The 24,865-nt window shown below is 44.5% G+C and overlaps 2 protein-coding genes across 16 annotated transcripts in view; both read left to right on the forward strand.

Moving 5' to 3' along the window:
- The window catches only part of TMEM51 (transmembrane protein 51), a 49,904-nt gene extending 47,501 nt beyond the window's left edge, over nucleotides 1-2,403 (forward strand). For all 3 annotated transcript variants that reach the window (XM_088790139.1, XM_088790140.1, XM_088790138.1), the window contains one exon: nucleotides 1,266-2,403. In XM_088790139.1, the coding sequence (XP_088646265.1) occupies nucleotides 1,266-1,674 (409 nt within the window). In that variant the 3' untranslated portion in view covers nucleotides 1,675-2,403. The remainder of the gene's footprint in view (nucleotides 1-1,265) is intronic.
- A 16,097-nt stretch (nucleotides 2,404-18,500) lies between these two features.
- FHAD1 (forkhead associated phosphopeptide binding domain 1) overlaps nucleotides 18,501-24,865 on the forward strand; it is a 121,513-nt gene continuing 115,148 nt past the window's right edge. For 2 of the 13 annotated variants that reach the window (XM_088790149.1, XM_088790147.1), the window contains exons 1-2: nucleotides 18,501-18,704; nucleotides 23,148-23,254. Coding sequence is in view for 11 of the 13 variants with exons in the window: in XM_088790147.1 (XP_088646273.1) it covers nucleotides 23,162-23,254 (93 nt within the window). In the remaining 2 variants the exon portion in view is untranslated. Of the gene's footprint in view, nucleotides 18,705-23,145; nucleotides 23,255-24,865 lie in introns of those variants that run through there. The other 11 variants (XM_088790145.1, XM_088790144.1, XM_088790146.1 and 8 more) reach the window with 9 other exon arrangements.

The raw sequence follows: 24,865 nt of genomic DNA on the forward strand, positions 1-24,865 counted from the left end.
AGGAAAAAACTGTATTAAAATTATAATGCTCAATATATACTGATAACAAAAGATGAATACAGGTCACGTGTATACACTTTTTTGGCACCCCCGGTATATTTACTCATGTGGGACCACACCCACCACATTGAGAGAAGGAGGTTGTGACACCACGTCTTTGGTTAAGGTCCTAATCGCATCACATGTTGTGGCTGTGGGATTAGGGAAGGATCTGGAAAAGTGTTCAGAATGTTAACAGTGGTTATCACCGGGGGGGGGGGGGGGGGGGGGAAGGATTTGGGATGTTTTTTATTAGCTTTTTCTGTGTTGTCTGAATTTTCTATAAGTCTGTCTTATCTTTAGAGTGGGAGGGGAGTTGTTGAAAAGTTAAACCGATTTTATGATAACAAAAGATAATCATGCATATTCTAGAAAACTTGGGAAATAGAGAAAAGAACGAAGAAGGAAAAAGCAGTCACCCGTCTTCCCCACCTTAGTCATGAACTCACACAAGTTCATTCCTAAAGGAGATAAGAAGAAAGCCTAGACAATCAGCGAGGTTTCTGATATTGGCCATTATCATCTACAGGTTCAAGTGTAGGGTCTTGGAAAATGGCTATTACTACCTATAAATGTGTAAAAAACACCCTGACTCTTTCGTTTTCTCTTTCAACAGTTAAATGAGAGTAAGGCTGAGTACCTGACCTGTCCTTTGAGTCTTACGGTAAACCTGGAAGATAAAAACCACAGGATAATTTGAAATATATATACACTTTATATTCAGATATTCCTTCTCTGCCTGTGGACAACCATTTTGCTTTAGATCAGCAGCTATTTCATGCATGTTTATGTTGCCTTTGGCCAAAGGACCAGCCAGGCATCAGAATAGCCCACTTAGCATGTCGCTAAGTGTGGCTTACAGGCAAGGGGGACTTAACACCCAGATAATATGGTGTAATAATTGAGAATGTGGCTTCCTGTCCTCCTGCTTCCTAAAGGTCTGACCGAGTCAGTTAACCTCGATGTATAAGCTTTCCCGTCCATAAAATGGGTACAATAATAGTTATTAGGAAGATGAAATTGGTTCATATATGTTAAAGTACTTAGAACAGTGGCTCCTAGCAAACAGTTGAAGTGTTAGCTTTTATTACTTCTTGGACCCATTTCTTGTTTCCAAGGCTGGTGGATGTGAACCCAGTGCTAACACAGGATTTAGAGTCCACCTTGTGATTTCCAATGACCCAAGCGCCTGCTAATACTCCGTGTCTATGCATGTTGTCTTGCAGCCAGGAGGAAGAGGAGGAGGCCTCCTCGAGGTACTATGTCCCCAGTTACGAGGAAGTGATGAACACAAACCTCTCAGAAGCAAGGGGACCAGACCAGAGCCCGAGGATGAGCATCTCTCTCCCCTCCTATGAGTCCTTGACGGGGCTTGACGAGACGAGCCCTACGACCACCAGGGCCGACGTGGAGGGCAGCCCGGGAAATCCACCCAACAGGCAGAACTCCAAGCTAGCCAAACACATGAAGCCGCTGAAAGTTCGAAGGATTAAATCCGAAAAACTTCACCTCAAAGACTTTAGGATCAACCTCCCAGACAAGAACGTCCCTCCTCCCTCCATCGAGCCTTTAACGCCCCCACCCCAGTACGACGAAGTCCACGAGAAGGCCCCCAATACCCGGCCACCCGACTGACGGGCCCTCTCTGCCATGTTCCCTCTTGTCACTCACCCTCCATACCAACAGACCCCAATGAAACCACTCCAGCCACACTTGAGAAACGAGGGGCCAGATGTGTACTTAGCAACTTGGATGGGAGGGCGGGCGAGTCCTGTGATTCGAGGGTGACGCACAGCTGCAGAACCTCACATGGCCCGCTGCGGAAACCTCGGGTCTCATGAAGCTGTGGACCCCAGCGGGGGGTGGCAGTGGAGACATCTTCCCCGTCCTCTTTCCTCAACTGAATCGTTGGCGACGACACACCTCTTTCCGACTAGGGAAGGATACTTAGCAACTGGTTTAGATTGTTGTTTTGATTTGCTTCCCCTAGGACTGTTTTGTTTCAAAAAGAAAACAAGTTATGCCTTTGCTTTCTTCACTGGAGTCCTGAGCGGTGGGTAGGAAATACAACTCGGTTTTGTAGAAAGGACAGGGAGCCGTTTTTTGTGAAGTAGCAAAACAAAAGGCTAGATGGTTACATGGGGGTGAGACCCAGGGTGGGGGGTGGGGTTCTCAGAGCCCCTGATGCTGTTGGTTCTTTGAGGGCCCAAGGCCCAATGATGCGTACACTCATAGTCTTAACCAGTCCTCTTTACTAGTCTCTGCTGTGTTAACAGCCAGAAAGGAAAGCTGTATGAGATGTGCTGTTCCTTCTAAACTGCCATGCAACTGAGCTTTTTATAATAAAATATTTTATATGTAGTACATTTGGGTGCTGAGTTACTTGAGCAGCTCCTCCAATACTGACTTGCTTATGGAGAAATATCAATAATAATAACTCATAGGTACCAAACACTTAATATATGCCAGGTGCTGTGCTAAGCACTTCACGTATGTTATTCCATTTCCCCGGTACCCATTTTGTAGGTTAGCTCGTGGAGGTTCAGGTTAAAATGCCCCATGTCACACCACTAATAAGTGGCAGAGCTGGGATTTGAAGCCAGGCTGTCTGGCTCCAGCGCCTGAGTTCTTAAACACTCTGCCATGCAACTCCGTGTAAAGAGCTTTTTCAGGTATTGAATGAGGATTCGTGTTTCCCAACACCTGAGGCTTTTCCCATCAACCCACAGGCCCAACAGAAAGTTCCGTGGCTTACCCAGCCGCTCTCTACCTGTCTAAACATTCTTCCCACATCTCTGTCTTGAGAACTGGCCCAGGACAGAACTCTGCACCACCTGTCATCTGCCTCAGACCTGACAGGCTGTGTGACCATGGAGGGGTGGGGGTGGGGAGCATGTCCTCATGGAGAGGGCAAAGTGACTACCTGTGGAGCCCAGGAAAGCAGTTCAACTAATGAGAAATGCCCAGGGGATTTCAGACAGCGGAATGGGGATGTCTGGGTCAGCGTCTTACCATGGAGTTGGGAGTCTGGGAAGGTAGACCTGAGTCCAAACGTGCCTTCCTGCTATTGGCGAGCCTGGAGTGGACCTGTTAAAGAGTCGCCATGGCTAGGAGCTTGGTTGGAACAGTCAATTCTCAGGCTCTGGGTGTTTCCTAAAAGCTCCCAGTGGGAGACAAGTGACAGCAGTTAGGAAGTGAATCACTTCCTCATCTTGGGATTCCCAGCAGGGCCTCAAGTTCAACCTTTCACTTTCCTTATGCAAATCCATCTATAAAAAAAGGGAGCTGCCTGGATCTGCCCGCTGGCATAGGACACCCGGAGGCTGGTCTGATCCCAGCCCATTACGGAGCCAGCCTATGGCTCTCCGTGTATCTCTGGGCTGGACTCTTTCTTTACCCTTTTATACTTCACCCTGATGGGAAGCAAAAGAAAAGGGAAATAGCAATATTCCCAGTGAGCTGAGAAATGGCTTTTTAAAAGGGCTGTCAGCCTGGCCTCTGCTGGATACTGCCCAGCCGAGACCTTCCTTAGGTGAGAAAGGTTTGAGGCTTGTAGTGGGCTGAATGGTGGACCCCAAAGATATCAGGCCTTAATCCCTGGAACCTGAGAATGTTACTTTCTATGGTAAACTTTTTGCAGATGTGATTCAGTTGAGGATTTTAGATGAGGTTATCTTGGACTATCCAGGTGGGCCCTACAGGTCACCCACAAGTGTACTTATAAGTGAGAGATGGGGGTGGGGGTGGGGGTGGAGAGATTACACACATAGAAAAGTGGGAGGCAATTTGACCACCCAGGCAGAGATGGGAGTGATGCGGCCACAAGCCCAGGAACACCAGCAGCCACCAAAGCTGGACGAGGCAAGGATGGGTGCTTCCCTAGAGCACCCAAAGGGGATCAGCCCTGCTGAAAAACTTTGATTTTGGCCCAGTTGACACTGATTTTGGATTTCTGGGCTCCAAAGCTGTGAGAAAATATGTTTCTATTGCTTTAGGCCACCCACCAAGTGTGTGGGCATTTGGTACAGAGGCCATAGGAAGCCAACATGTGGCTTAATGTTCAACTCATTCGAGCCCAGCTCCCCCCTGCACCTGAACACTCCCTGACTATGGAAATAGCACTAAGGACCCTATTTGTTTTATACGTGTGGAAATGACCAAATAGAAAATTATATTACAAGAGACTATATCATGGATATTTAACATGTAAAATATAGAGCATGAGTTCACCTCTGTCTAAAATGAAGGCAGAGAGAATGTTAGCCGGCAACATTAGCTATAAACTGGAGTCCTGAATTGTGTCTAGAGAGACAAGGATGTTATTTGCATGGTTAACTTAAAACCACCTGTCAAAGCAAGGGGCCACCTTCACCTCAAAGTTCCCCAAGAAACACTTCCTGTTTGTTCATTGTTAAAGACCTACCAGGGCTCTCTAGTGACAAAAAGAAAAAAGAAAAAAGCTAAAAGGGTAAAAACCAGAAGAAAGACTCCAGCCCTTTCCTCTCCACCATGTTTTTGTTCCTAAAGTAAATATAAGAGGACTGAGAGGAAGGAGAAAATTCAAGAAGCCACCCACCTGTTTTTAGCCCTAAATGGCTCCAGGGCTATGCAAGTAAATTCCCACCTACCACTCCCATCCCACTCAAAAGGAGGAATCTCAGCCGCAATGTTGGTGTCATGTGACCTCCACCCTCTCAGATCACAGCTGATTGGACCTGAGGTATGTGTCCACCTGACCCAGAAGAGCCAATCAGATGCCAAGCTGGGCTAGGACCTTCTCTCCCAGGAATTGGATGTGGTCTCAGGGATTAGGGGACCATTTGGGGACCCTCATGATGGGCCACAGGTGACTGAAGCAGGGGTTGCTGCTCTGCAGAGACAGAATGAAGCCAACTGCTGAAAGAGGCAGAGATGAACAATGAGATCTCAGAAGTGGCCATCTCATGATGACATTCTAGGCCTTGGTCCTTGTTCCTTGGGAAGCCCAGCTGTACTTCTGCCCTGGGGTTCCATAAGAGATGCTGTGTCCTCCCAACAAATTCCCCTTTATAGCTCTGACCCTAAATTTAGCTGAAGTCCTTGAAGGCGGGCACTGCCTTTGCATTGTCAGTGGTGCCGGGCCCATAGTGGGTACTCTCCCTACTCCTGATTTTGACTTTCATGTTTCTCAGACTGGTTATAGTTTTGATAAAGGACAGTGACAAGCAGATAATTGAGGCAAAAGGTTGTGTTAGAGCATGACTGTGACTAGTGTCAGGCACTGTTCTAGTCACTGGGGATACAGCAGTGAAGCTTAAGCCCTGCTCTCCACGGGAAGGTTCCTGCTTGGGTTCTTTCCTAAAGTGGGTCCCATGGCCTTAGGGCAACAGGGACCATGGTCGTTTTGGACTGGCTATTGAACTGGGTACAATAAACTTGAAAGCCACAGGGGAGCCATGTGCACAGAGAAAGCTGGTCTGCAAGAAGAGACCAATGAAACAGAGGGTCGAGGAGGAAACAGCCCTACACAGAAAGAGATGGGAGGGTCAGCTGCTTTGCATCTCCTGGTCTAGTTCCTCCTTAGCCTGGCCACACCCCCTAGAGGATGCCTCAGGCTGCTTTCGATAGAGTCCCATCTTCCAGACAAGTTGGAGTGGGTTTCTGTTACTTGATGTTAAATGTCCTGAGACGGCTTGGTTCTGGATGGACAAGCGTGAGATGGCAAAGCCAAAATAAATCTGCAAGGGTGCGGCAAACTGAAAATGGGACTCAGCTGTGTCACTGGAAATGGATAGATCAATTGGCCTGCAGGCTATAAAGGGCAGTGCATAAAGAGCCCCTCTGAGGACTAATGGGCTTATTTGTGGCCTTAAAGTCCCTAACAAGGACCATTTAGCTCACAGGACAAACCGTGCTGAGTGTTCAAGTGCAGAATTAGGAAAGGACCGCCCCTATTCAGTCTGCGAGCACAGAAGCTAAGACGTGGGCTTTGTAGCAGGGAGGATGTCGTTTAATCCTGGCACAGCCACTTTCTAGAAGTAAGATACTGGCAAATCATTTGATTCCTCTGAGCTTTGATCTCTTCACCAGAAAAATGGAGGTTACTGATTTTAAGGTGGGTACCCTGAGGAAAACACCGGTAAAGCTGTTCCTGTCACAGAGAAAGAAAGGGCTACATGGTAGCTTGACTGGACCACGATGTAATGGAAAACCTGAAGACCTAGCACTTCTCCAAGCGTCGCATTTCTGAAAAGATGTTCTGGGAAAATTCACCTGGTGCCGCGAGTAGTTTGTGAGGAATCTTCACCGAAAGCCAGCTCCAGGAAAATGGCAGCACTGGGGTCAGCCTGGAGCAGCACGCGCTACAGGTAACTGTTGAGCGTCTGTTTCATTTGATTTTCAGTCTAACTGTCCGTATATTCAGAACTGAGTGGCTGGGACAAAGAAAATGAATCTTGGGAACTGCAGCTATCAGGATTTTAGAGACTCTCTTTCCTGGTGAGTCCCTGAGCATGTTTCCCTGGATTTTAATGGGTGGAAGTGGAAAAGTCCCAAAGGAGATCCATTTGGGAATTCCCAAGTTAAACAAAGTCTATTTATGCAACAGATTTTTATTGAGCACCTACTATGTGCCCTGTGTTAGGGAGAAGCTACAAACAAATGGCTGAAGTTCCTGCTGACACAGAGGCTGCATTCTGGGTGGAGGGGGACAGATGATGAACAAATAGATAAATATATGATATAATGTCAAAAAAACCAGGAAGTGTTGTGAAGAAAAATGAGACAGGGTAAATTAAAGAACAGAATGGGAGAGGTATCGCCTGTTTGGGTGATCAGGAAAAGTCTCTGGGGAAGTAACGTTAGAGAAAAGTGGGGAGTGGGTCACATGGGTGTCTGGGTGCAGAGAATTTCAGAAACTCTCTATCCCATATGATTATTGTAAATCTCCAGGACATGGTATTTCCCAAACCAACTTGGTCACAGAAACTTTTTTCCCCACAAAGCACCTTCCATGGTCATCGCTCACGGAACACACTCCAGGGAGTGCTGATTGAGCCAAACCCAATAATTCTATAGTGCAGAAATGGGTCCAGAGCAGACAAGAGACTTGTCCAAAGTCCCACAGCTCCTTGACGAAGTTGTCTGTTAGGGTCCAGGATGAGCCAGGCACCAACACCAAGGGCCTCCAGCTCTCAGACCCACTGCAGACCTTGCTGTGTCCATTCCCCGATGGGGAAGCTTGTGCCTGTAACGTGAAGCCTGCACCCCCTCCTGACAGCCTCATGACCGACGAGTGGATACTTTCCAAAGTTCTTGCCACCTGTGTGGATGGAGGTTTGTGAGTCACCTGCAGATCATTCCGAAGCAGCTTTCACACAGCTGAAAGGAGAGAACCATTCCCTTGTCTCATTGCAGCAATGCAGCTGGCCTAAGAAATGATGCCTGAGAGTACATGAAGCTGGGATGGTCTGTGGCAGTGAGCCACAGCACATCAATCTCAGATTCTCCAATAATCGATGGAAAGCAGTGGTCAGGAGAGCAAGCTGATCGCGAGAGAGAGGGAAAGACACTGAAGGAGCTCACAATATATGGATGCCAATTTATCCAGAATTGGTACACACACACCAGAAGTCTCTATCACGTGGCCCTTGCGACAAGACTTTGCTCCCGGCCAACGAGGCTGCCCACCACGTGTGTCTTATTAACACCAACACCCTAGGGGAAAAGCAGACCCCAGAACTCTGCACATTCAAGGAAGGCAGACAGATGGATGGCACGCTGATACAAACCAACCAACCCTCAGATGCCACGTATGACAAAACACTCCCAGCTCCCAGTGATGCTTAAACATCCGGGTCAACGGGCCATTTCACCTTCCATCAGTGGTTCCCCACCAGGATTGATTTTGCTGCCTGGGGGGTATTTGACAGTGACGGGAGGGGGGCTGCTACTGGCATCTAGTAGGGCAAGGGTGCTGCCAAACATCCTACAATGCACAAGACAGTCCCCACAACTAAGAATTATCTTGCCCCAAAAGCCAATAGTGCCAAAGTTGAGAAACCCTGCCCTAGAGGAAGGACAATCCATTCTCTTGGGCAATGGGGACTCCGGCCACAGAGCCTGGCCACCTAGTGTCAGCTCCATCAAAAAGAAGCCAGAAAAAATAAAAAGAAAAAAGAAGAGGAAGCAGGAAACAGTCATCCTTGGAGATTAGCCTGAGTGTGGTATTGCTTTTTGTTTTAACTGTCATTTTTACAAAGACTGCTTTCCTATCCCTCTCCAATCCAGAACTATAAATCTAATTCTCCATGGCATGATAAAAACAGATGTCTCTTCCCTTTCTTTTTTTTCCTCCATCCCCAGTCCCAACTGTGCATTAAAACCTGGAATTAATTAACTGAAATATAAAAGATATGGGAAAGATAATGGTCACTAGTACTTACAAACTCAAAGAGATTTTGAGAAATTTTATATTATTTAAAAGCATACTTGAAACTAATGAAGGGCGTATGACAAAATAAAACAACTAGAATATACTTTGGGGAGGAAAAATGACAGCATGACCTTTTCTGGGCTATAAGCCTTTCTTCTTAGGAGAAAACAATGTCAAATAATACAACATACTCCTCAGAGATATAAGCTGGGCTCAGTACTATACAAAATTTAGGAGGTATATGGGAACTTTAAACCCAGGAAAATATTCTTCGTATTTATCCTCAAGATGTCTTACTTCAGAATGCATTCTTGGCAGTTGTGTCCAGTCCAGAAAAATCATTAGCATCTACTTTCACAAAATGCAAATGAGAGAAAAGTTATATAATAATATGATAGCAAGCTTTTTCTTTTACTTTTTGGATACAATATGACAAGCTGTGACTATCTGTATTTATAAGAAAAACTACTTGAATACTTGATATGAACAGGTGAATAAATGCATCTGCCTTATCTAATTCCTGCCTCTTTCAAAGGTGAACCAAAAAGAAAAGAAAAGAAATAGCTGCATTTTTTTTGGTTTCTGACAAATTAGTTTTAAATCAGATCCAAAGCACTAGTCCACAAATTGACTTTCGGAAAAGAGAAAGGACACATAGTTCCAGCAGTTGCCAATGGTAAATTCATATTACGTAGCACCAACGGGGTTCTTTTAAATCACCACAAATGCAGCAGAGAAAAGTGTATGAGAATATACACCTTACAGCAGTTGTGAGCAGCAGGATGCAATAATTTCACTGACTTTAAAAGGTAATGCTGGGCCGGCCCGGTGGCTCAGGCGGTTAGAGCTCCATGCTCCTAACTCCAAAGGCTGCCGGTTCGATTCTCACATGGGCCAGTGGGCTCTCAACCACAAGGTTGCCAGTTCAATCCCTCAAGTCCCGCAAGGGATGGTGGTCTGTGCCCCTGCAACTAGAAAACGGCAACTGGAGCTGAGCTGCGCCCTCCACAACTAAGACTGAAAGGACAACAACTTGAAGCTGCACAGCACCCTGCACAACTAAGATTGAAAGGACAACAACTTGACTTGGAAAAAAAAGGCCTGGAAGTACACACTGTTCCCCAATAAAGTCCTGTTCCCCTTCCCCAATAAAATCTTTAAAAAAAAAAAAAAAATCCCTGATGATTTAAAAAAAAAAAAAAAGGTAATGCTAAGTTTATTGAAAATATCCATTTGATCAATAAAATGGCAAGGAGGAATTGGGACCCCAAAAAAATCTGTTATTTGGTATAAAATTTCATTTTGACGTTCATCTTTCAAGTTAAAAAAAAAAAAAAAAAAGCCCTAAAGTTTTTCCATTGACTTGAAAGCAGTAAAAATTGCCCATTAATCTTCCCTTAGGTCAATAATAGAAAGGTCTCAAGGGGCAAAATAGGAGCCAGAAATAAAACTGAAGGGCAAGCAGTAGAAGAACATCAAATGGCTAAGTTCTACGGGTATGTTAAAAACAGACGATCCCGTCATCCTACTGATGTAGAGTTGAATTCTCGGATGTATACATTTTTATACACCCTTTCATTGCATTGAAAAGAATATGATATTTATCTCTGGCCTCTAATAACTGGATGCCAATAGCCCCTCTCAGGTATGACAATCAAAAATGTCTCCAGACATTGTTAAAAGTCCCCTGAGCGTGATCACTTCCTAAGTTGTGTAAATGTCAAAAAAATATCTTGTACACCTGAAACTAATATAACATTGTATGTTAACTCTAATTTAAAAATAAATGTTAAAAAAGTCTTCTGGGGGGCAAAATGTTCCTGATTGAATACCACAGTTTTAAGTCTACTGGGGGTGGGGGTGGGGATTCAGTATGGAGAAGTAGAAAAAATAGTATCACCTCCTGGCAATTTCTATGTTTGTAAAATGAAGATATTGATAACTGGGAAGGGCCCGGTGGCTCAGGTGGTTGGAGGGCACTGCTCCTAACGCTGAGGTCACTGGTTCAATTCTCACATGGGCCAGTGAGCTGCACCCTCTACAGCTAAGATTGTGAGCAACAGCTCTCCCTGGAGCTGTGTCCTACGCAACTAGCCTGAGAAACAATAGCTTGAACTGGAAGGGGGGGTTGGGGGGGAGGTGGAAGAAGGGGGAAAAAAGATATTGATAACTGCATTGGGTCACAAAACTGGGAGAATCAAATGAGTAAACTATATGAGAAAATGCTACAAAAAAGTAGAGTTTTGAGTGGGAATGGTTCTAGAGTCCATCACGTCCAGCTTCCTTGTTCAGAGAAGGAAAACTGAGACAAAGAGATGTCCCCCTAAAGACCATGCCAATGCAACATAACATAGATGGTTATAATTAAATATTGCCTGGTTCCCACCAACAAATGGCTGAAAAGAAAAGTGTGTGGGGGGGAGGGAGTGGTTGCTGTTATAGAATAAATGAGATTTTAGAGATACAAAATACAAATGTAATATGTAGATATTGTCTGGATCCTGAGTCTAACCTACCAAGAGTTAAAAGATATCTTTGAGAAAATCAAGGAACTGTGAACACGGACTGTATATCTGATGACATTCAGAAATTATAAGCGTTGTTAGGTGTGATAATGTTGGGGGCAGGTAAGAGAATGTAAAAGGAGTCGACGTAAGAAATGTCCAAATTTATAGAGAATTTTCATGATTGCATTTGAGTCAAATTGATGACAATTGTTGGGAAGCAAAATCTCAACAGATTGAGAAAAATGCTCTGGGGAATGGCAGTTTTGCAGCTTATTTTATACATTAGAATCAAAGCAGGAGATGTAAGGAGGATCACATGACATCCATTGGTGGTAGATTAAGGGGGTGGGAGAAAACAAAGCGGGAGAAGTCTCTGGGATTGGACAAAAATAAAATGGAGGAACACATACTGCTGTTACATTGATGGGTACAGGATAGTTAGTAATATTTACAGCACATACAGATGGTATGTGGGGAACAAGACAATAATGAGGGGTTCTGTGGTCTCATGTTCTAGTGGGAGGTTGTGTCCTGAGGGGTCTGGAAAAAGGATATTACTCTGACATGTCAAAGGTACATTATCTTAGATGCAAAGAGACAATAGACACGCTCACTTATGGTAAATATTGACCTTTGTCAAGGAAGCTACAGGCCTCTGACAAGACTACCCACCATTCCTTTAGTTAGGAATTTTTATGTTCAAACCATCCTATGTGGTTGCTTTCAGTCTCTGAGTCTGTAAGGCCCACCATGCAGATTCAGTATGTGGCCTCTTTTTTGTCCACAAGGGAAAAAAAGTCCTCTGTTCAGTTAGGAATTATTTATGAATAAAATGATATAATTTGCTTTAAATTAATCCATAAAAACATCAAAAAGGAAGAAAAAAGAAGATTGGAAAAATGTTGCAGTTGGATAATGGGTACATGCGGTTGATTGCATGTTTTTCCTCTACTCGTGGGTATGTTTCAAAAATTCCATAATAAAAAATGATTTTTAATGTAAGCAATCCCAAAAGAACATACATAACATACAATACAGGCAGAGTGAGTTACAACCAAAATGTAAGCAAATGAGGAAGCCAGGGCGACCTGAGGATAAACACCTTTACCAATTTGGGGAGATAACAGGTACAGGAAATGGGAGGTTAAGCCTTGGGCCTTTGCAAAGTGAGCTAGCCCAGTCTAAAATGCTCATACTAGGCCAACACCCTCAAAGCTGCTCTAGATCTTGGCAAAGGGAGGTATTTTAAAATGTTTTTTCTGGACTGCCAGAAAAGGGAGCCTCTGAGACAACCTGTCTCTTTTCAGTGTGGTTCTGGAGGTAAAAATTAATAATGGCCACAATAATAATAATGATTGTCACCCTGAGGATTTATAACCACATAGGTCTGAGGTTCAAATTTATACTCCACATATTCAGTGAGAAAACTCCAAGCTGAGGAAGTAAATATATGCAAGTGGTCACAAGTTATAAGCACCCTTGGCATCCAGCTGAAACAAACAGAGGAAAGCAGCCAGGCATCAGACCCCTCAGGATTCCCACAGATTAATATCAATCAAAAATGAAACTGTGATCAAATTACCAAACATCTAAGAAGCAAGTCAGTATGAACCAGAGCAAGCAGAAACAACAAATGCTAGAGACACCCTCCCCACTAAGGACTTCAGACATTGAAATGATCAGATACAGAATCTAAAATCATAGTGCATTAAATATTTTTTAAAGAAGGAGTTTAAAATGAGCAAGGAATGAAATTATCAAAAGGCATTTGTCCTCAGGGGTTTGTGGAAGCACAGGGAGAGCTATTTGACGCCTGTACTTTGGCACTTCCATTCTGGTGGGACAAACAAATTTATTTGCAGAATCAAATTATGCCAGGCTGAAAACTCAAGTGCTTCCAGAAGCCAGAGAGATGTGAGCAGTGCAGTGGGCAGGGAGAACACAGGCTGTATCTAAAGAGGGCAGCCTGTCCTCAGCCCTAGCAGATTGTTGATCTCTATGCAAGAATAGAGCCAGGAATTGCCAGATGTTCCCATTTTCCAAGAAAAGGCACACATCCAGATTTTAATGTAAATTAAAATCACCTGTACACGTTGGCTGCTGTGGTAGACATCTAAAGTTTCTGTCACCCAGTATCAAGTCACCTCTCTTCTAAAATATTATGATGATCACCCTTCGTAGACCACACCTTTCTCCCAGTCTCAGCCCAGTCTCAGAGATGGTGTTGACTCTGTCTCTGGTTGCAGGAATGGGCATGTGACTCAAACTCAGCCAATCAGAGCACAGCAATCTCCTATGCCGCAATAATTGGCTCAGGAACAGGCCTGTGACCCAATCAGAGAAAATGAGAAACAGTGAGGCCTTCGAGGGAACTTTAGGAAGATTCTAATTCTTGCCCATGGAATTCAAAACTGAGAAGAGGTAAGGGCTGGAGGGCAGCCTTTTTGTAATCATTATATAGAGATCCTGTCTGTGGTTGGATCCACACGGTTAAAAGTATTGCTGAGAACTGGAGAGAGGCCAAGGCCTGATGACGTCGCTTGGACCTGAATGCAGCTGTTCTCTCTAGACTATTCATCTATGGTAACCAGTGAATTTGCTTTCTTCCGAAGCCCATTTGAATCAGTTTCTCTGTCACTCCACAGAAAGAAGCCTATGCCTTCAGCAACTAATTTTAAAAAGTCTTTACACAGTGTGAACGCCAAACAAACCTCTGAAGGCTGACCATGGCCCTTCAGTTTGCAGTCTCAGCACCTAGCCTCCCTTCTCCGCCTGTACCACCATACTTAGCTTCTTTTTTTTTTTTTTTTTTTTTTTTAAAGATTTTATTGGGGAAGGGGAACAGGACTTTATTGGGGAACAATGGTCAAATTGTTGTCCTTTCAATCTTAGTTGTGGAGGGTTCTGTTCAGCTTCAAGTTGTTGTTCTTTTAGTCTTAGTTGTGGAGGGCACAGCTCAGCTCCAGGTCCAGTTGCCGTTGCTAGTTGCAGGGGGCACAGCCCACCATCCCTTGCGGGAGTTGAGGAATTGAACTGGCAACCTTGTGGTTGAGAGCCCACGCTCCAACCAACAACTGAGCCATCCGGGAGGCAGCTCAGCTCAAGGTGCTGTGTTCAATCTTAGTTGCAGGGGGCAGAGCCCACCATCCCTTGCGGGACTCGAGGAATTGAACTGGCAACCTTGTGGTTGAGAGCCCACTGGCCCATGTGGGAATCGAACCGGCAGCCTTCGGAGTTAGGAGCACGGAGCTCTAACCGCCTGAGCCACCGGGCCGGCCCACTTAGCTTCTCTTATTGCCTGTCTTCTAGCTTCTATTCTCACTGCACCTTCCTTCCACTATAGTCTTCTCTCCCTACTCTACTTCCTGAAATCCTACCTATCCTTCACAATTCAGGTCAAATGTCAAATGCTTCCTTTTGCTTAGAGTCTTTCCTGACTGCCCCACCCCCACCTCCTCCACCCTCCACCCCCCATCAAACCCCTCCTCAGGTGGAAGAATATACTTCCCTGTCCATCCCCAGGTTCCTCTGTCCACTACCCCCCACCCACCACCATTGAGCCCTAGGCCCTTCTGCCTAGGATCCTAATTACCCAGCAACATTCCATCTCCCTTGCTTCTTGACTGTGATCCAAATTCAGACTCAGATTAGAAGGGATGATCTTTGCAACTTAGGTTTCAAAAAACAATTCGTTCTTAGGAGAGGTCAGAAAACATGGTGAAAGACGAGGATTTGGGTAATGGATTAGAAAGAAAAGAACAGTTGTTCTGGGGAAAAGAGAGGGTCTATGTTGAATGCAGTGCAGAAGGAGGGAAAACTGGACATACTTAGACTAAATGGAATGATTCAGAGGAAACCTGAGAAGAAATGTCTAGAGAGGCAAGAGTTTGATCTGCTTGGAAAGGAAGATAAAAAGCATGTGACGGAATGACCCGAAAAAAAAAAATGCTTAAAACAGGAGCACTGTTCAAATGAGAAAAGAATGCAGACAGTAGCAAGACATTGCAAAACCTCCAGAAAACAGAGAAGGTGACAAAGGATGAGGTCATTTCAAACCAGATAAACTGGGAGGCTTTCTGTTGATTAAAAGAGACTTTCTCAAAAGGTGGGGCTCATGTTGGCTTGCCACTGATGAAAACTCAGGGCCACCAAGGACTTCTGGAATTTGCCATTCAACAGACAGACACAGGGGAGGGCCCCAGGAAGCCAAGCAGTTGCTAGAAGTGCAGAAAGAGCCACCACAGATCAAAGGTCAAAATAAGTGTCAGCTTATGAGCAGCCCCAGGCAAGCACTGTCTCTCTTGTAACTTCTAAACTCTATCAAGTACCAGGGAGCCTTGTACACAGTTCCTATGCCTCCTTCCCCAGGACCAACTGTTTTTTATGTGATAAAATAAAAGCCAGACAATAACAGCAGCTCTTAACCTTTGTTGGGGAGAGATTTGGTTAAGGCTCTGGGCCCTCTTCCCAGAAAAATGCACACTGGCTCAGACACATCAAAGTTTCCTCTCCATTTCAGGAATTCACACCCTCCCTGAGGCCCATCTCTTGAACAACAGTTCCTAAACTCATTCATTTAATCAAAAAAAAAACTTTTTATTGAGTGTCAAATATATGCCAGGTACTGCTCTAGGCACCAGGGGTACATGACAAGGATCCTTGCCTCATGGAGTATACCTTCCAATTTGTATTCTAGCCTTCAAACGATCAGAAACTCTGGAGACGTGGCCAGGAATTTGGTGAGCCTGACGTGGGGACCAGGTTTAGGACCTGCTGTTCCAAAGAACCCAAGTCAAACATCACCTCTGTAAGGAGAGAGGGAAGGAGAATATGTAGCAGCACGTGTTCTGACTGGAACCATCATACATGTCATACATCGTCAAGGGAGTGTGGATGCATTTTGGGAGCACTTTAGGAAAATGTTTGGCAGATTCTTCTAAAGCTGGACGTAGATGTACTCTATGGCCCAGAAATTCTACTCCTAGGTGTATACATCCAAGAGATATGTGCGCATGTGCATACCAAGAGACACACACAGTGGCCCCCAATTACCCCTGGTGTTCACATCTCTGTGTAAGCCCCTCCCCTAGAGTGTGGATGGGACCTGTACCTTACTTCTATCCAATGTAATGTCACAGTTATTACCTCCATTTTGCAGGCAAGAGAAGTGAGGCCCAGACAGAATAAAACAAAACAACAGACCCATCAAAGGTGAGATCAGCACACTTCCTCTGCAGCTTTCAAACAGAACGTACACACTGACTCCAACAGCAAAGTCCAAGAAACCAAGGGAAATTGGCTTTGAAGACTGATCTTCAAGAGAAATGAATGCCAGAACCAGCAGGAGAAGAGTCTATTTGAGGAAACATCTGGGTGTGTTCTCATTTTTGGCCAGGGAAAGGGATGAGGACAGCTGTGAAAGGTCTGTTATCAGTTGTTCTTTCAATGGTTTGAATTTATTTTCGTGTGTGTGTGTGTGTGTGTGTGTGTGTGTACTGATATAAAAACCTGTATTTCCTAAGCCTATAGGGTCAGTTTATTGATGAGCTGTGGAGCGTCCGGTAGGCTCTCTGCTGTCCTACCCAACAGCTTGGCTACTTCCTGCTGGTCATGCTCTATTTCCTGCTCTTGCTCTCCTGTGCTCCTGTTCCATCTCTTTCTCTGGATCTCTCTTACCCCATAGAGTCTGGGCAAATTTTCCAACCTCTCCCAGGGCTGGGCTGGGGCCTGAGGCCATCATTCATTTCTTGTAAAAATGAAGGAGCAACAGGAAAAACAGCAGGTAGGTCTAGGGAGGGGGGCACAGTGGGTGAGCTTGTCCCCCCCCCCCCATCAAGGACCACTCAGGGAAAGTGGCTGGGGTGGGGAGGGCAAAGGGCTCACAGGAAGGAAGCCCAGTGTCTGGCGGGCAAGAACTGCCACGCTTGGCCTAGGCCCCTTTTCCCTCCAGGCCTCAGGCACTACTGGACAGGAGTTCAGCCTGTTCAGAGATGAAGGAAAAAGCATGTGTGTCTTGTGGTTGTGACAACAATCTCCTGTAGTCCCTGGGGAAAATATCTTCCTTGTCACACTCATCTAGATTCAAATCCTGCTGTATATTCTAGCTGGGCAACCTTGAGCACATTCTCCATGTCTCTGAGCCTCATTTTCCTGCTAAAATGCAAGCAATTTAATAGAGACAATGATCCTCACTGACATTTTTAAGTTGGGCTTCTCTGCAGTGCCTATGAGTGGAGGCTTGTTTTTTTCAAATTAGTTTTTCTTTTTCAATTACAATTGACATTCCATATTATTTTATATTAGTTTGAGGTGTACAGCATAGTGGTTAAATGTTTATATAATTTACAAAGTGATCCCCCCGATGAATCTAGTACCCAGACATAGTAATTGTAATACAAACTGACTATATTCCCTGTGCTGTACTTTACATCCCTGTGACTATTTCCAACTACCAATTTGTATTTCTTAATCCTTTCACCTTTTTCACCCAGTGCCTCAACCCACCTCCCATCTGGCAAATCTGGCAACCATCAGTTTGTTCTCTGAACCTATGAGTCTGTTTCTGTTTTGTTCATTTATTTTGTCCTTTAGATCCCACATATAAGTGAAATCATATGGTGTTTGTCTTTCTCTACCTGACTCATGTCACTTAGCATAATACCCTCTAGGTCAAGCCATGTTGTCGCAAATGGTAAGATTTTATTCTTTTCTATGGCAGAGTAATATTCCATTGTATATATGTATCACATCTTCTTTATCCAATAGTCTATTGAGAGACATTTAGGCTGCTTCCATATCTTAGCTATTAAATAGTGCTGCAAAGAACATATGGGTACGTACAGCAATAGTGTTTCAGATTTCTGCAGATAAATACCCAGAAGTGGAATTGTTGGGTCATAAGGTAGTTCTAATTTTTTGAGGAAAATTCATATACTGTTTTCCATAGTGGCTGCACTGATTTGCAATCAGGTAGGGGCTTCTTAAGGACAGTGACTGATTCAGGTCAACTCTGGGGCCACCAGCTGACACTTACAGGGATTCAGGAGATGCTTGTAGAGATAAGGAAAGAACAAATGAATAAAAGTCAGTTTTGACAGGGAAGGTCAGGAACAGTAGTAGGATTGTGAGTTTGGAAATATCCTTTCCCCAGCACTTGAAAAACACCCTCATTCTTTCAAAATTGTTCCTCGCACCCCCTCCCTCTCCCATCCCTACCGCTTATGCTATTTCCTAGGAACTAGGGGTTTGGGTGGAGCAAGGGGTACTAACTTCCAAACTTCTCCTGGTTTAGCTCCATCACCCTCCCACCCACTCCCCCTCAACGCACCTAGCCTAAATAAAGCATAGTAAGATTCTGAGTCTGCTCCTTTCTCGCTGTAAAACCTTGGGCCACTGCTGTGACCTCTGAGCCCCCGTTTCCCCATCTGGGAAACAGTGCGGAGGCCCCCTACGTGGCAGGTCCCCGATGCCTTGAGGTGCTGCGGCAGGTTGTACCGTGCACAGGTACCCTCGGCGCACCACCCCTCGCCCCACGCAGTCTGGGCGCAGGCCACGCCCTTCACTCGCGGCCCGGCGGCGTTGCCATGGCTACGTGCGTACACAGGCCAGGCGGGAGCGCGGGGTGCGGGCCGCCGTCTGGACACTCGGCGGGAGCGCGGCCGGGCGGCCTCGCCCGGGAGAGGGCCCCGCGCCTCCCCAGCCCGCCGGGCTCTTGGCGGAGGACGGAGCGGGCTTCCTCCGGCCAGGTGAGTGCGGCGCGGGGGGAGGCGGAGGGCGGAGACCTGTGTGGGACGGGCCGACCCTGGGATGGCGGGGAGTGACGCGGCTCCATCACGAGGCCGAACTTCTGTCTGACCCAGACTTCTGCCCCCAGGAGCACCCGAGAGGAGGTGCCCCAACACTCGCCCTTCCTCCCTAAGTGCAGCCCGACCCCACCCTGCACCCACCCCCCTAGGCAGCCCGCGCGGGAGTTTCAGGCCCCCTCCTTGGCACCCACTCTCGGAATATCCTGTGGAGTACAGCTGGGATTAGGAGGGGCGCCCCCAGGTTTTCCGGATTTACGGACACCACCACCCAGTGGTCAGAGATCCCCTTTACCTGCCTTCTCCTTTGATGAATTTCTCAGCTCCCAAGCCACTGAAGACCTTGTAGTCCTAAAAGAAATGTTCCTAGAACCCAATTCTAACCCAATGAAGTGGTCAGGGGGATGCAGATGGGTGAAGCTCTTTCCCTCTTTACTAGGCTGGTACTCTGTGGCACTAAGAATAAATTTACAGAGTTTAACACATTCCTGTTACTTTCCACAGTGTTTTCAGGCAGGGAAACGACAGCACAGGGCAAGATGAAGGTGGAGAAATATTGTTTAGCCCCAAAGCTAAAGAGATAGAATTTCGGTTTTCCAAAAAGTCATCTAGGATAGGTACTGGGGCAGGGTAGGAGGCGGGATGAAGGTAGTTACTGGCAAAGATTTCTAGCCAGCTTCTGCACTCATTGCTTTGAGGTGTCACTTGTATTTTCATTCATTCAGCAAGTGTTTACCGAGTACCAACTATGTGTCAGGTGTTGTGCCAGGCACTAGACATGGGGTAATGAACAAAATGGTCAGGAACTGTGAAGGGTCTGAGGTTTTACCTTGTTTGCAAGCTAACAAGTTAGGCTGCCCAGCTTACAGAGGGTGGCAGAAGTCAGGAGACTCCTGGGCCAGAGGCAGAAGATTTTATTCCTCACAGCACAGCAGGTACAACAGGCACCCAGAGTTTCACATTCACATTGGTCCGCCTTATCCCACAAGTCCCTAGGAGTGATGCAGAACAGCAGGGGTAGGGGCTGTGCACACAGTGGGTCTGCGTCCCAGCTATGGAACTCCAAGCTTAGGAATCCCCAGTCTTTGAAAGGGGCTGCTAGCAAACCTGCCCGACCATAGCCCCAAAAGGAAACATTATCTTTATTATAAATGTTACCTATATTCTCCTGGGCTGTTGAATATACAAAGACCCTTGGAAAGATAGTGCAGGACAAAAATCTTTCAATGTCATTGCTCTAAAGATGGTACAAACACAAGATACTCATGAGGAACTGTCTCTTAACAAAAACAACACAGTTCTGGCTCTTTTAGAACATGCGAGGTGTGATCAACAAATGCAGTGTATGTTTAAATTTTTAAAATGTATTACAATAAAAGTCACATTGCTATTAATGCCCCTCAAAATACTCCCCCTCACTTCAAACACACTTACCCCATCATTCTTTCCACTTTCTGAAGCAGGTCTGGAAGTTCCTCTTTTGTGAGTGGTCTTTAGTTGCTCTGTCGTGGCTATCTTGATGTCCTGAATTGATTCAAAACATTTTCCTTTCCTCTCACGGTCATTTTGACTTTGGGGAAGAGCCAGAAGTGGCACAGTGCCAGATCCGGTGAATAAGGTGGATGAGGACACACCATAATGTTTTTATTTGATAGAAATTGCTGTAAGAAGCGTAACAGACTTTCCATTGTGGTCAGAAAATATAGTGAATGTTGTTACCAAGTGTCAGCCAATGGAAAAGCAGGGATCTTTAATATGGGAAGCAGCATGTTGAACCTTAGTAACAGTGTGTGACACATTTCAATTTATTCAGTGCAGTCAGTTGGGTGTGAGCTACGGTTGAGAGAAGGTTTGTTTTAAAGTGTGCCATAAATCATCCTCCATCATGACAATGCTCCGTGTCATGCATTGCTTTTGGTATATGGCAGTTTCTGTCAAATAAAAACATTACGGTGTGTCCTCATCCACCTTATTCACTGGATCTGGCACTGTGCCACTTCTGGCTCTTCCCCAAAGTCAAAATGATTCAGGACATCGAAGCAGCCATGACAGCACACCTAAAGACACTCACGAAAGAGGACTTTCAGAACTGCTTCAGAAAGTGGCAAGAACAATGGGATAAGTTCAAAGTGAGGGGGAATATTTTGAGGGGGATTAATGGCAATGTTTCTTTTACTGTAATAATTTTTTTAAAACATTCATTGTATTTTTTGATCACACCTGGTATTTCTTAGTGAAAGGGAAACACACAGCAAACACAACAACTAAATAAAGGAATACAAAATGTCAGAAAATGGTAAGTACAGCAGGGAGATATGTTAGCAAGAGAGTGACGTTACTGGAGGGTGCCATTAGCCAGGGTGGTCAGGTGGTGACCACAAGAGGGTAACATCTGAACAGAGAGAAGGCACCAACCTTGGGAACATCTGGGGTGAGAGCTAAAACACAAATATGCACATAAGCCAACTTTTCGGTTCCACAGAAGAGACATTTCAGGCAAGTTTCCATTTTAGGATAATTAGGCTTGAATGTGCTGCTCGTTACCGTGGTCCTCTGCAACTGAAGATGAGTAACTGAAGTGATTTGATGGTGAGAGAGCATGGTTCCTTTGGAAGAGGAAATGTCTTTTCTCCTATATTAATGAAGCAAACAGTGCAATTTATTTCTCATGATATGAAAACATCGATATTTGTGAGGCACCTATAGGCCTCAGAATTTACTAATATAAAATAAACTATCTGGCTTATTTTCATTTCTCTTACTCCCAGGTAGGGTCTTTTTTTTCCTATCAGAGGGTAGAAGGCTGGTTTCAAGGACTTTCTGTTATTGTATGTTCCGAGTATCAACAGACAGTGCAACTCCCCAATCCCACTCTGCCCCACCCAGCAACAATGGAGGCGTGGAAATTTAGCTGCCAGAGGATTGAGCAGTAGTTACTCAGAGTTTCCTCCCTGACATTTACTGTTGTGTGACCTTAACCCCTCTGAGTCTCGGTTTCCCCATCTGTAAAATGGGACAGTACTGCTACCTACCTTGCAGGGTTGTCCTGAGGATGAAAAGAGGCCATGTGTATAAAAGGATAGCACAATGCGTGGCACTTAATAGGGCTTCAATAAATGATGATGGAGGTGGTGATGCTGATGAAAAGCAGAACAAGATCTGAGACTCTTTATGATCACGACTAGATGACTTTTGTTTTTATCCTCAGTCCAGCAACTTCACATTTCAGTGATCTTTCAGTTGAAAAGAAAAGAGAGGGACTCTCATTCTTTGACATGTTGTTGAGATGGAGGATGTCACACTGTGTAATTGGACATATCTCAAATCAGAGTTCAAGCATCATATAAATTATCACCAACATTTTGTAACCTACTGAAGTCACTGAAATTTTTATGTTTTAAAAAACATGTATAGAACTTACTTCGAAATGCATCAAAATATAAAATGGGTGGGTGAATGGACAGATGGATAGATATGTGATCAAGCAAATATAACAAAATGTCAATTGTAAAATCTAGGTGATGGGTATACAGGAGTTCACCATTCACTTCTTTCAACTTGTCTGTGTGTTTGACATTTTCATAAGAAAATATTGGGGAAAAATGTGTGCAGAGTCCTAATTATATGCCCAAGCTATAATATTGATACCTTGGTCTTTAGAAATCATCCTTTTTTCCCAAGCATATGGAGAAATGGAGCGATTTCAAAAGAAAGTATCATTTAAAGCCCATTTCCTCAATGACTGATTCAGCACTTTAAGAAGCTCTATAGAAGCTTAGAGCTCCTTGGATCAGAGTTTAAGAAGCCCAGGATTAATAATAATAATAGTAGTTGTAAGTACAAATGTGTGTTTAATGTGTAGCAATCACCATTCTAAATGCTTCACATATTTAATCCTCACCAAACCCTTTGGGGTACAGAGCATCATTAATCCCATTTTACAGACAAGGACACTGAGGCCTAGAAAAGAAACAAGTAATTCCCCTAAGGTCCCAGAGCTAGGAAGCGGAGGCTCAGAAATATTGAATGTGAATACTTGATGTGTCAGATAACTCACCTCACAGTAAACTTAATGGGAGACCGAGAGCAGTTATCAGTGGAATTCAGACTTGTCATTGGGTTGTTTTAGCTATTGTTTGTGCTCTGAGTTCCTTAAAAAAATGTCTTCTGTTTGATTATTAGAAACAAGTTCATCTCTGCTAAATATCACTGCTAAAGAGATAGTCTTGAAAATATGCAGAATTAAATTGTGGTCATTATTGAGTCCTGTCAGCTCCCACGTCTGCGACATTATGGTGTATGTCATTCATTCTAGATGTGATACTGTTGAATAATTAGAGGACTTCATTTTTCCAACACAGTGTTTTTCCTGAAAATCTTATATAGGGAAAGGAGAGAGTATGAAAGCCTACCTAAAGAGCGCAGAAGGCTTTTTTGTCCTGAATAAAAGTACTACAATTGGAAAGCATGAAGACTCAGACCTTGTTTTAGAGGTAAGAACTCTTCCTGCTCATTCCCCACCTCTCTCCAGCCCCTCACCACCCTCCAAGACCCCATTACTGTTTTGTGGACTCACATCTCTTTTAAAGCACAACCTCTGGCTAACAGCCACGTCTTTCCTCAATGTGCTGCCAATAACCAATTGCCAGATATGCTGTGTTTCCCTGGCATACATAGTGAAAAAGAACAGGATGCAAAGCGTGATGTGCCCTCTGGTCCTTTGCTGAACATGTCTGTGGATGTCCTACCCAGTGTCCCCTCCCCAGCAGTCGATGGGGTGGTTTAGAAGGTGGGCGTACAGCTGAGGTTTTGACGTTCACCTGCTTTAGGCCTGACAGCCAGGGCCACCTGGAGTGCCCAGCCTGGGCAATGGCCTCTTGCTCTTCACAGACTTTTTGGAGACTGTTGTGAGCCCCTCCGAGCCCATGGACTTCCAAGCAGTAAATCAGGATAAGCCCTGGGTGTGGCCTCAGCATTTTCTCATTTCCTTTCATTCTCTGAATTAGCTGTGGTTTGGTCCAGAGCCTCAGCTCACTGACAGCCAAGGAAGTTGGAAGAAAGAATGGAATAATAAAAACAGTGGCTGTTGGTTTTTTTAACTATTGAAGGGGTTTAAAATATTGAAGCAGAAAGAGAAATGCAATGGAATCTATAACTGTGAAATGCAGGCCTGTCTCAGACCTCACTCAACAGATTTTCTTTTAACTTTTTGTTTTGAAATAATTCTCAAGAAGTTCCAAAAATAGAGAGACAAATCCTGGGTACCCTTCACGTAGTTTCCTCCAGTTGGTTACATATTTCCTAATCATAACCAAAACCAGGAAATTGACACTGGTGCAAAGTGTGTGTTTCTATGCAATTTTATCACATGTGTGGATTTGTGTGCAGCCATCAAGAGACAGAACTATTCCATCATCAAAGATCTCCTTTACGATATTCCTTTATAGTCATAATACCTCCTCATACCACCATCCCTATACCCTGACAGTCACTAATCTGTTGTCCATTTCTATACTTTTTATCATTTTGAGAATGTTATATAAATGGAATCATACAATATTTGACCATTTGAGGGTTTTTTTTCCACTTAACATAATACCCTTGAGATTTATTTAAGTTGCTAGCCCGTTGTTTTTATTGCTGCATAATATTCCATGGTATAGCTATACCACCGTTTGTTGAACCATTCACATATTGAAGGACATTTTGATTGTTTCCGATTTGGGGCTATTATGAATAAATCACTATAAACATTTGTGTATAGGTTTTTGTGTGACTATAAGTTTTCATTTCTCTGGAATAAATTCTCAGAAGTGTGATTGCTGGATCATATGGTAAGTATATGTTTGGTTTCTAAAGAGACTGCCAGGCTATTTATCCAAGGTGGCTGTACCATTTTATACTCCTTCAAGTAATGAGTGAGACACAGTTTTACTGCATCCTCACCAGCGATTAGTATTATCACTTTTTTATTTTAGCCGTTTTAGTAAGTGTGTAGTGTTATAGCATCATGGTTTTAATTTGCATTTCCCAAATGGCTAGTGATGTTGAATGTCTTTTCATATACTTATTTGCCTTCTGTATACCCTCTTTGATGAAATGTC

Source organism: Rhinolophus sinicus, chromosome 14 (assembly GCF_057876585.1).
Source record: "Rhinolophus sinicus isolate RSI-liver-muscle chromosome 14, RSI-T2T, whole genome shotgun sequence".
Taxonomy (NCBI): domain Eukaryota; kingdom Metazoa; phylum Chordata; class Mammalia; order Chiroptera; family Rhinolophidae; genus Rhinolophus; species Rhinolophus sinicus.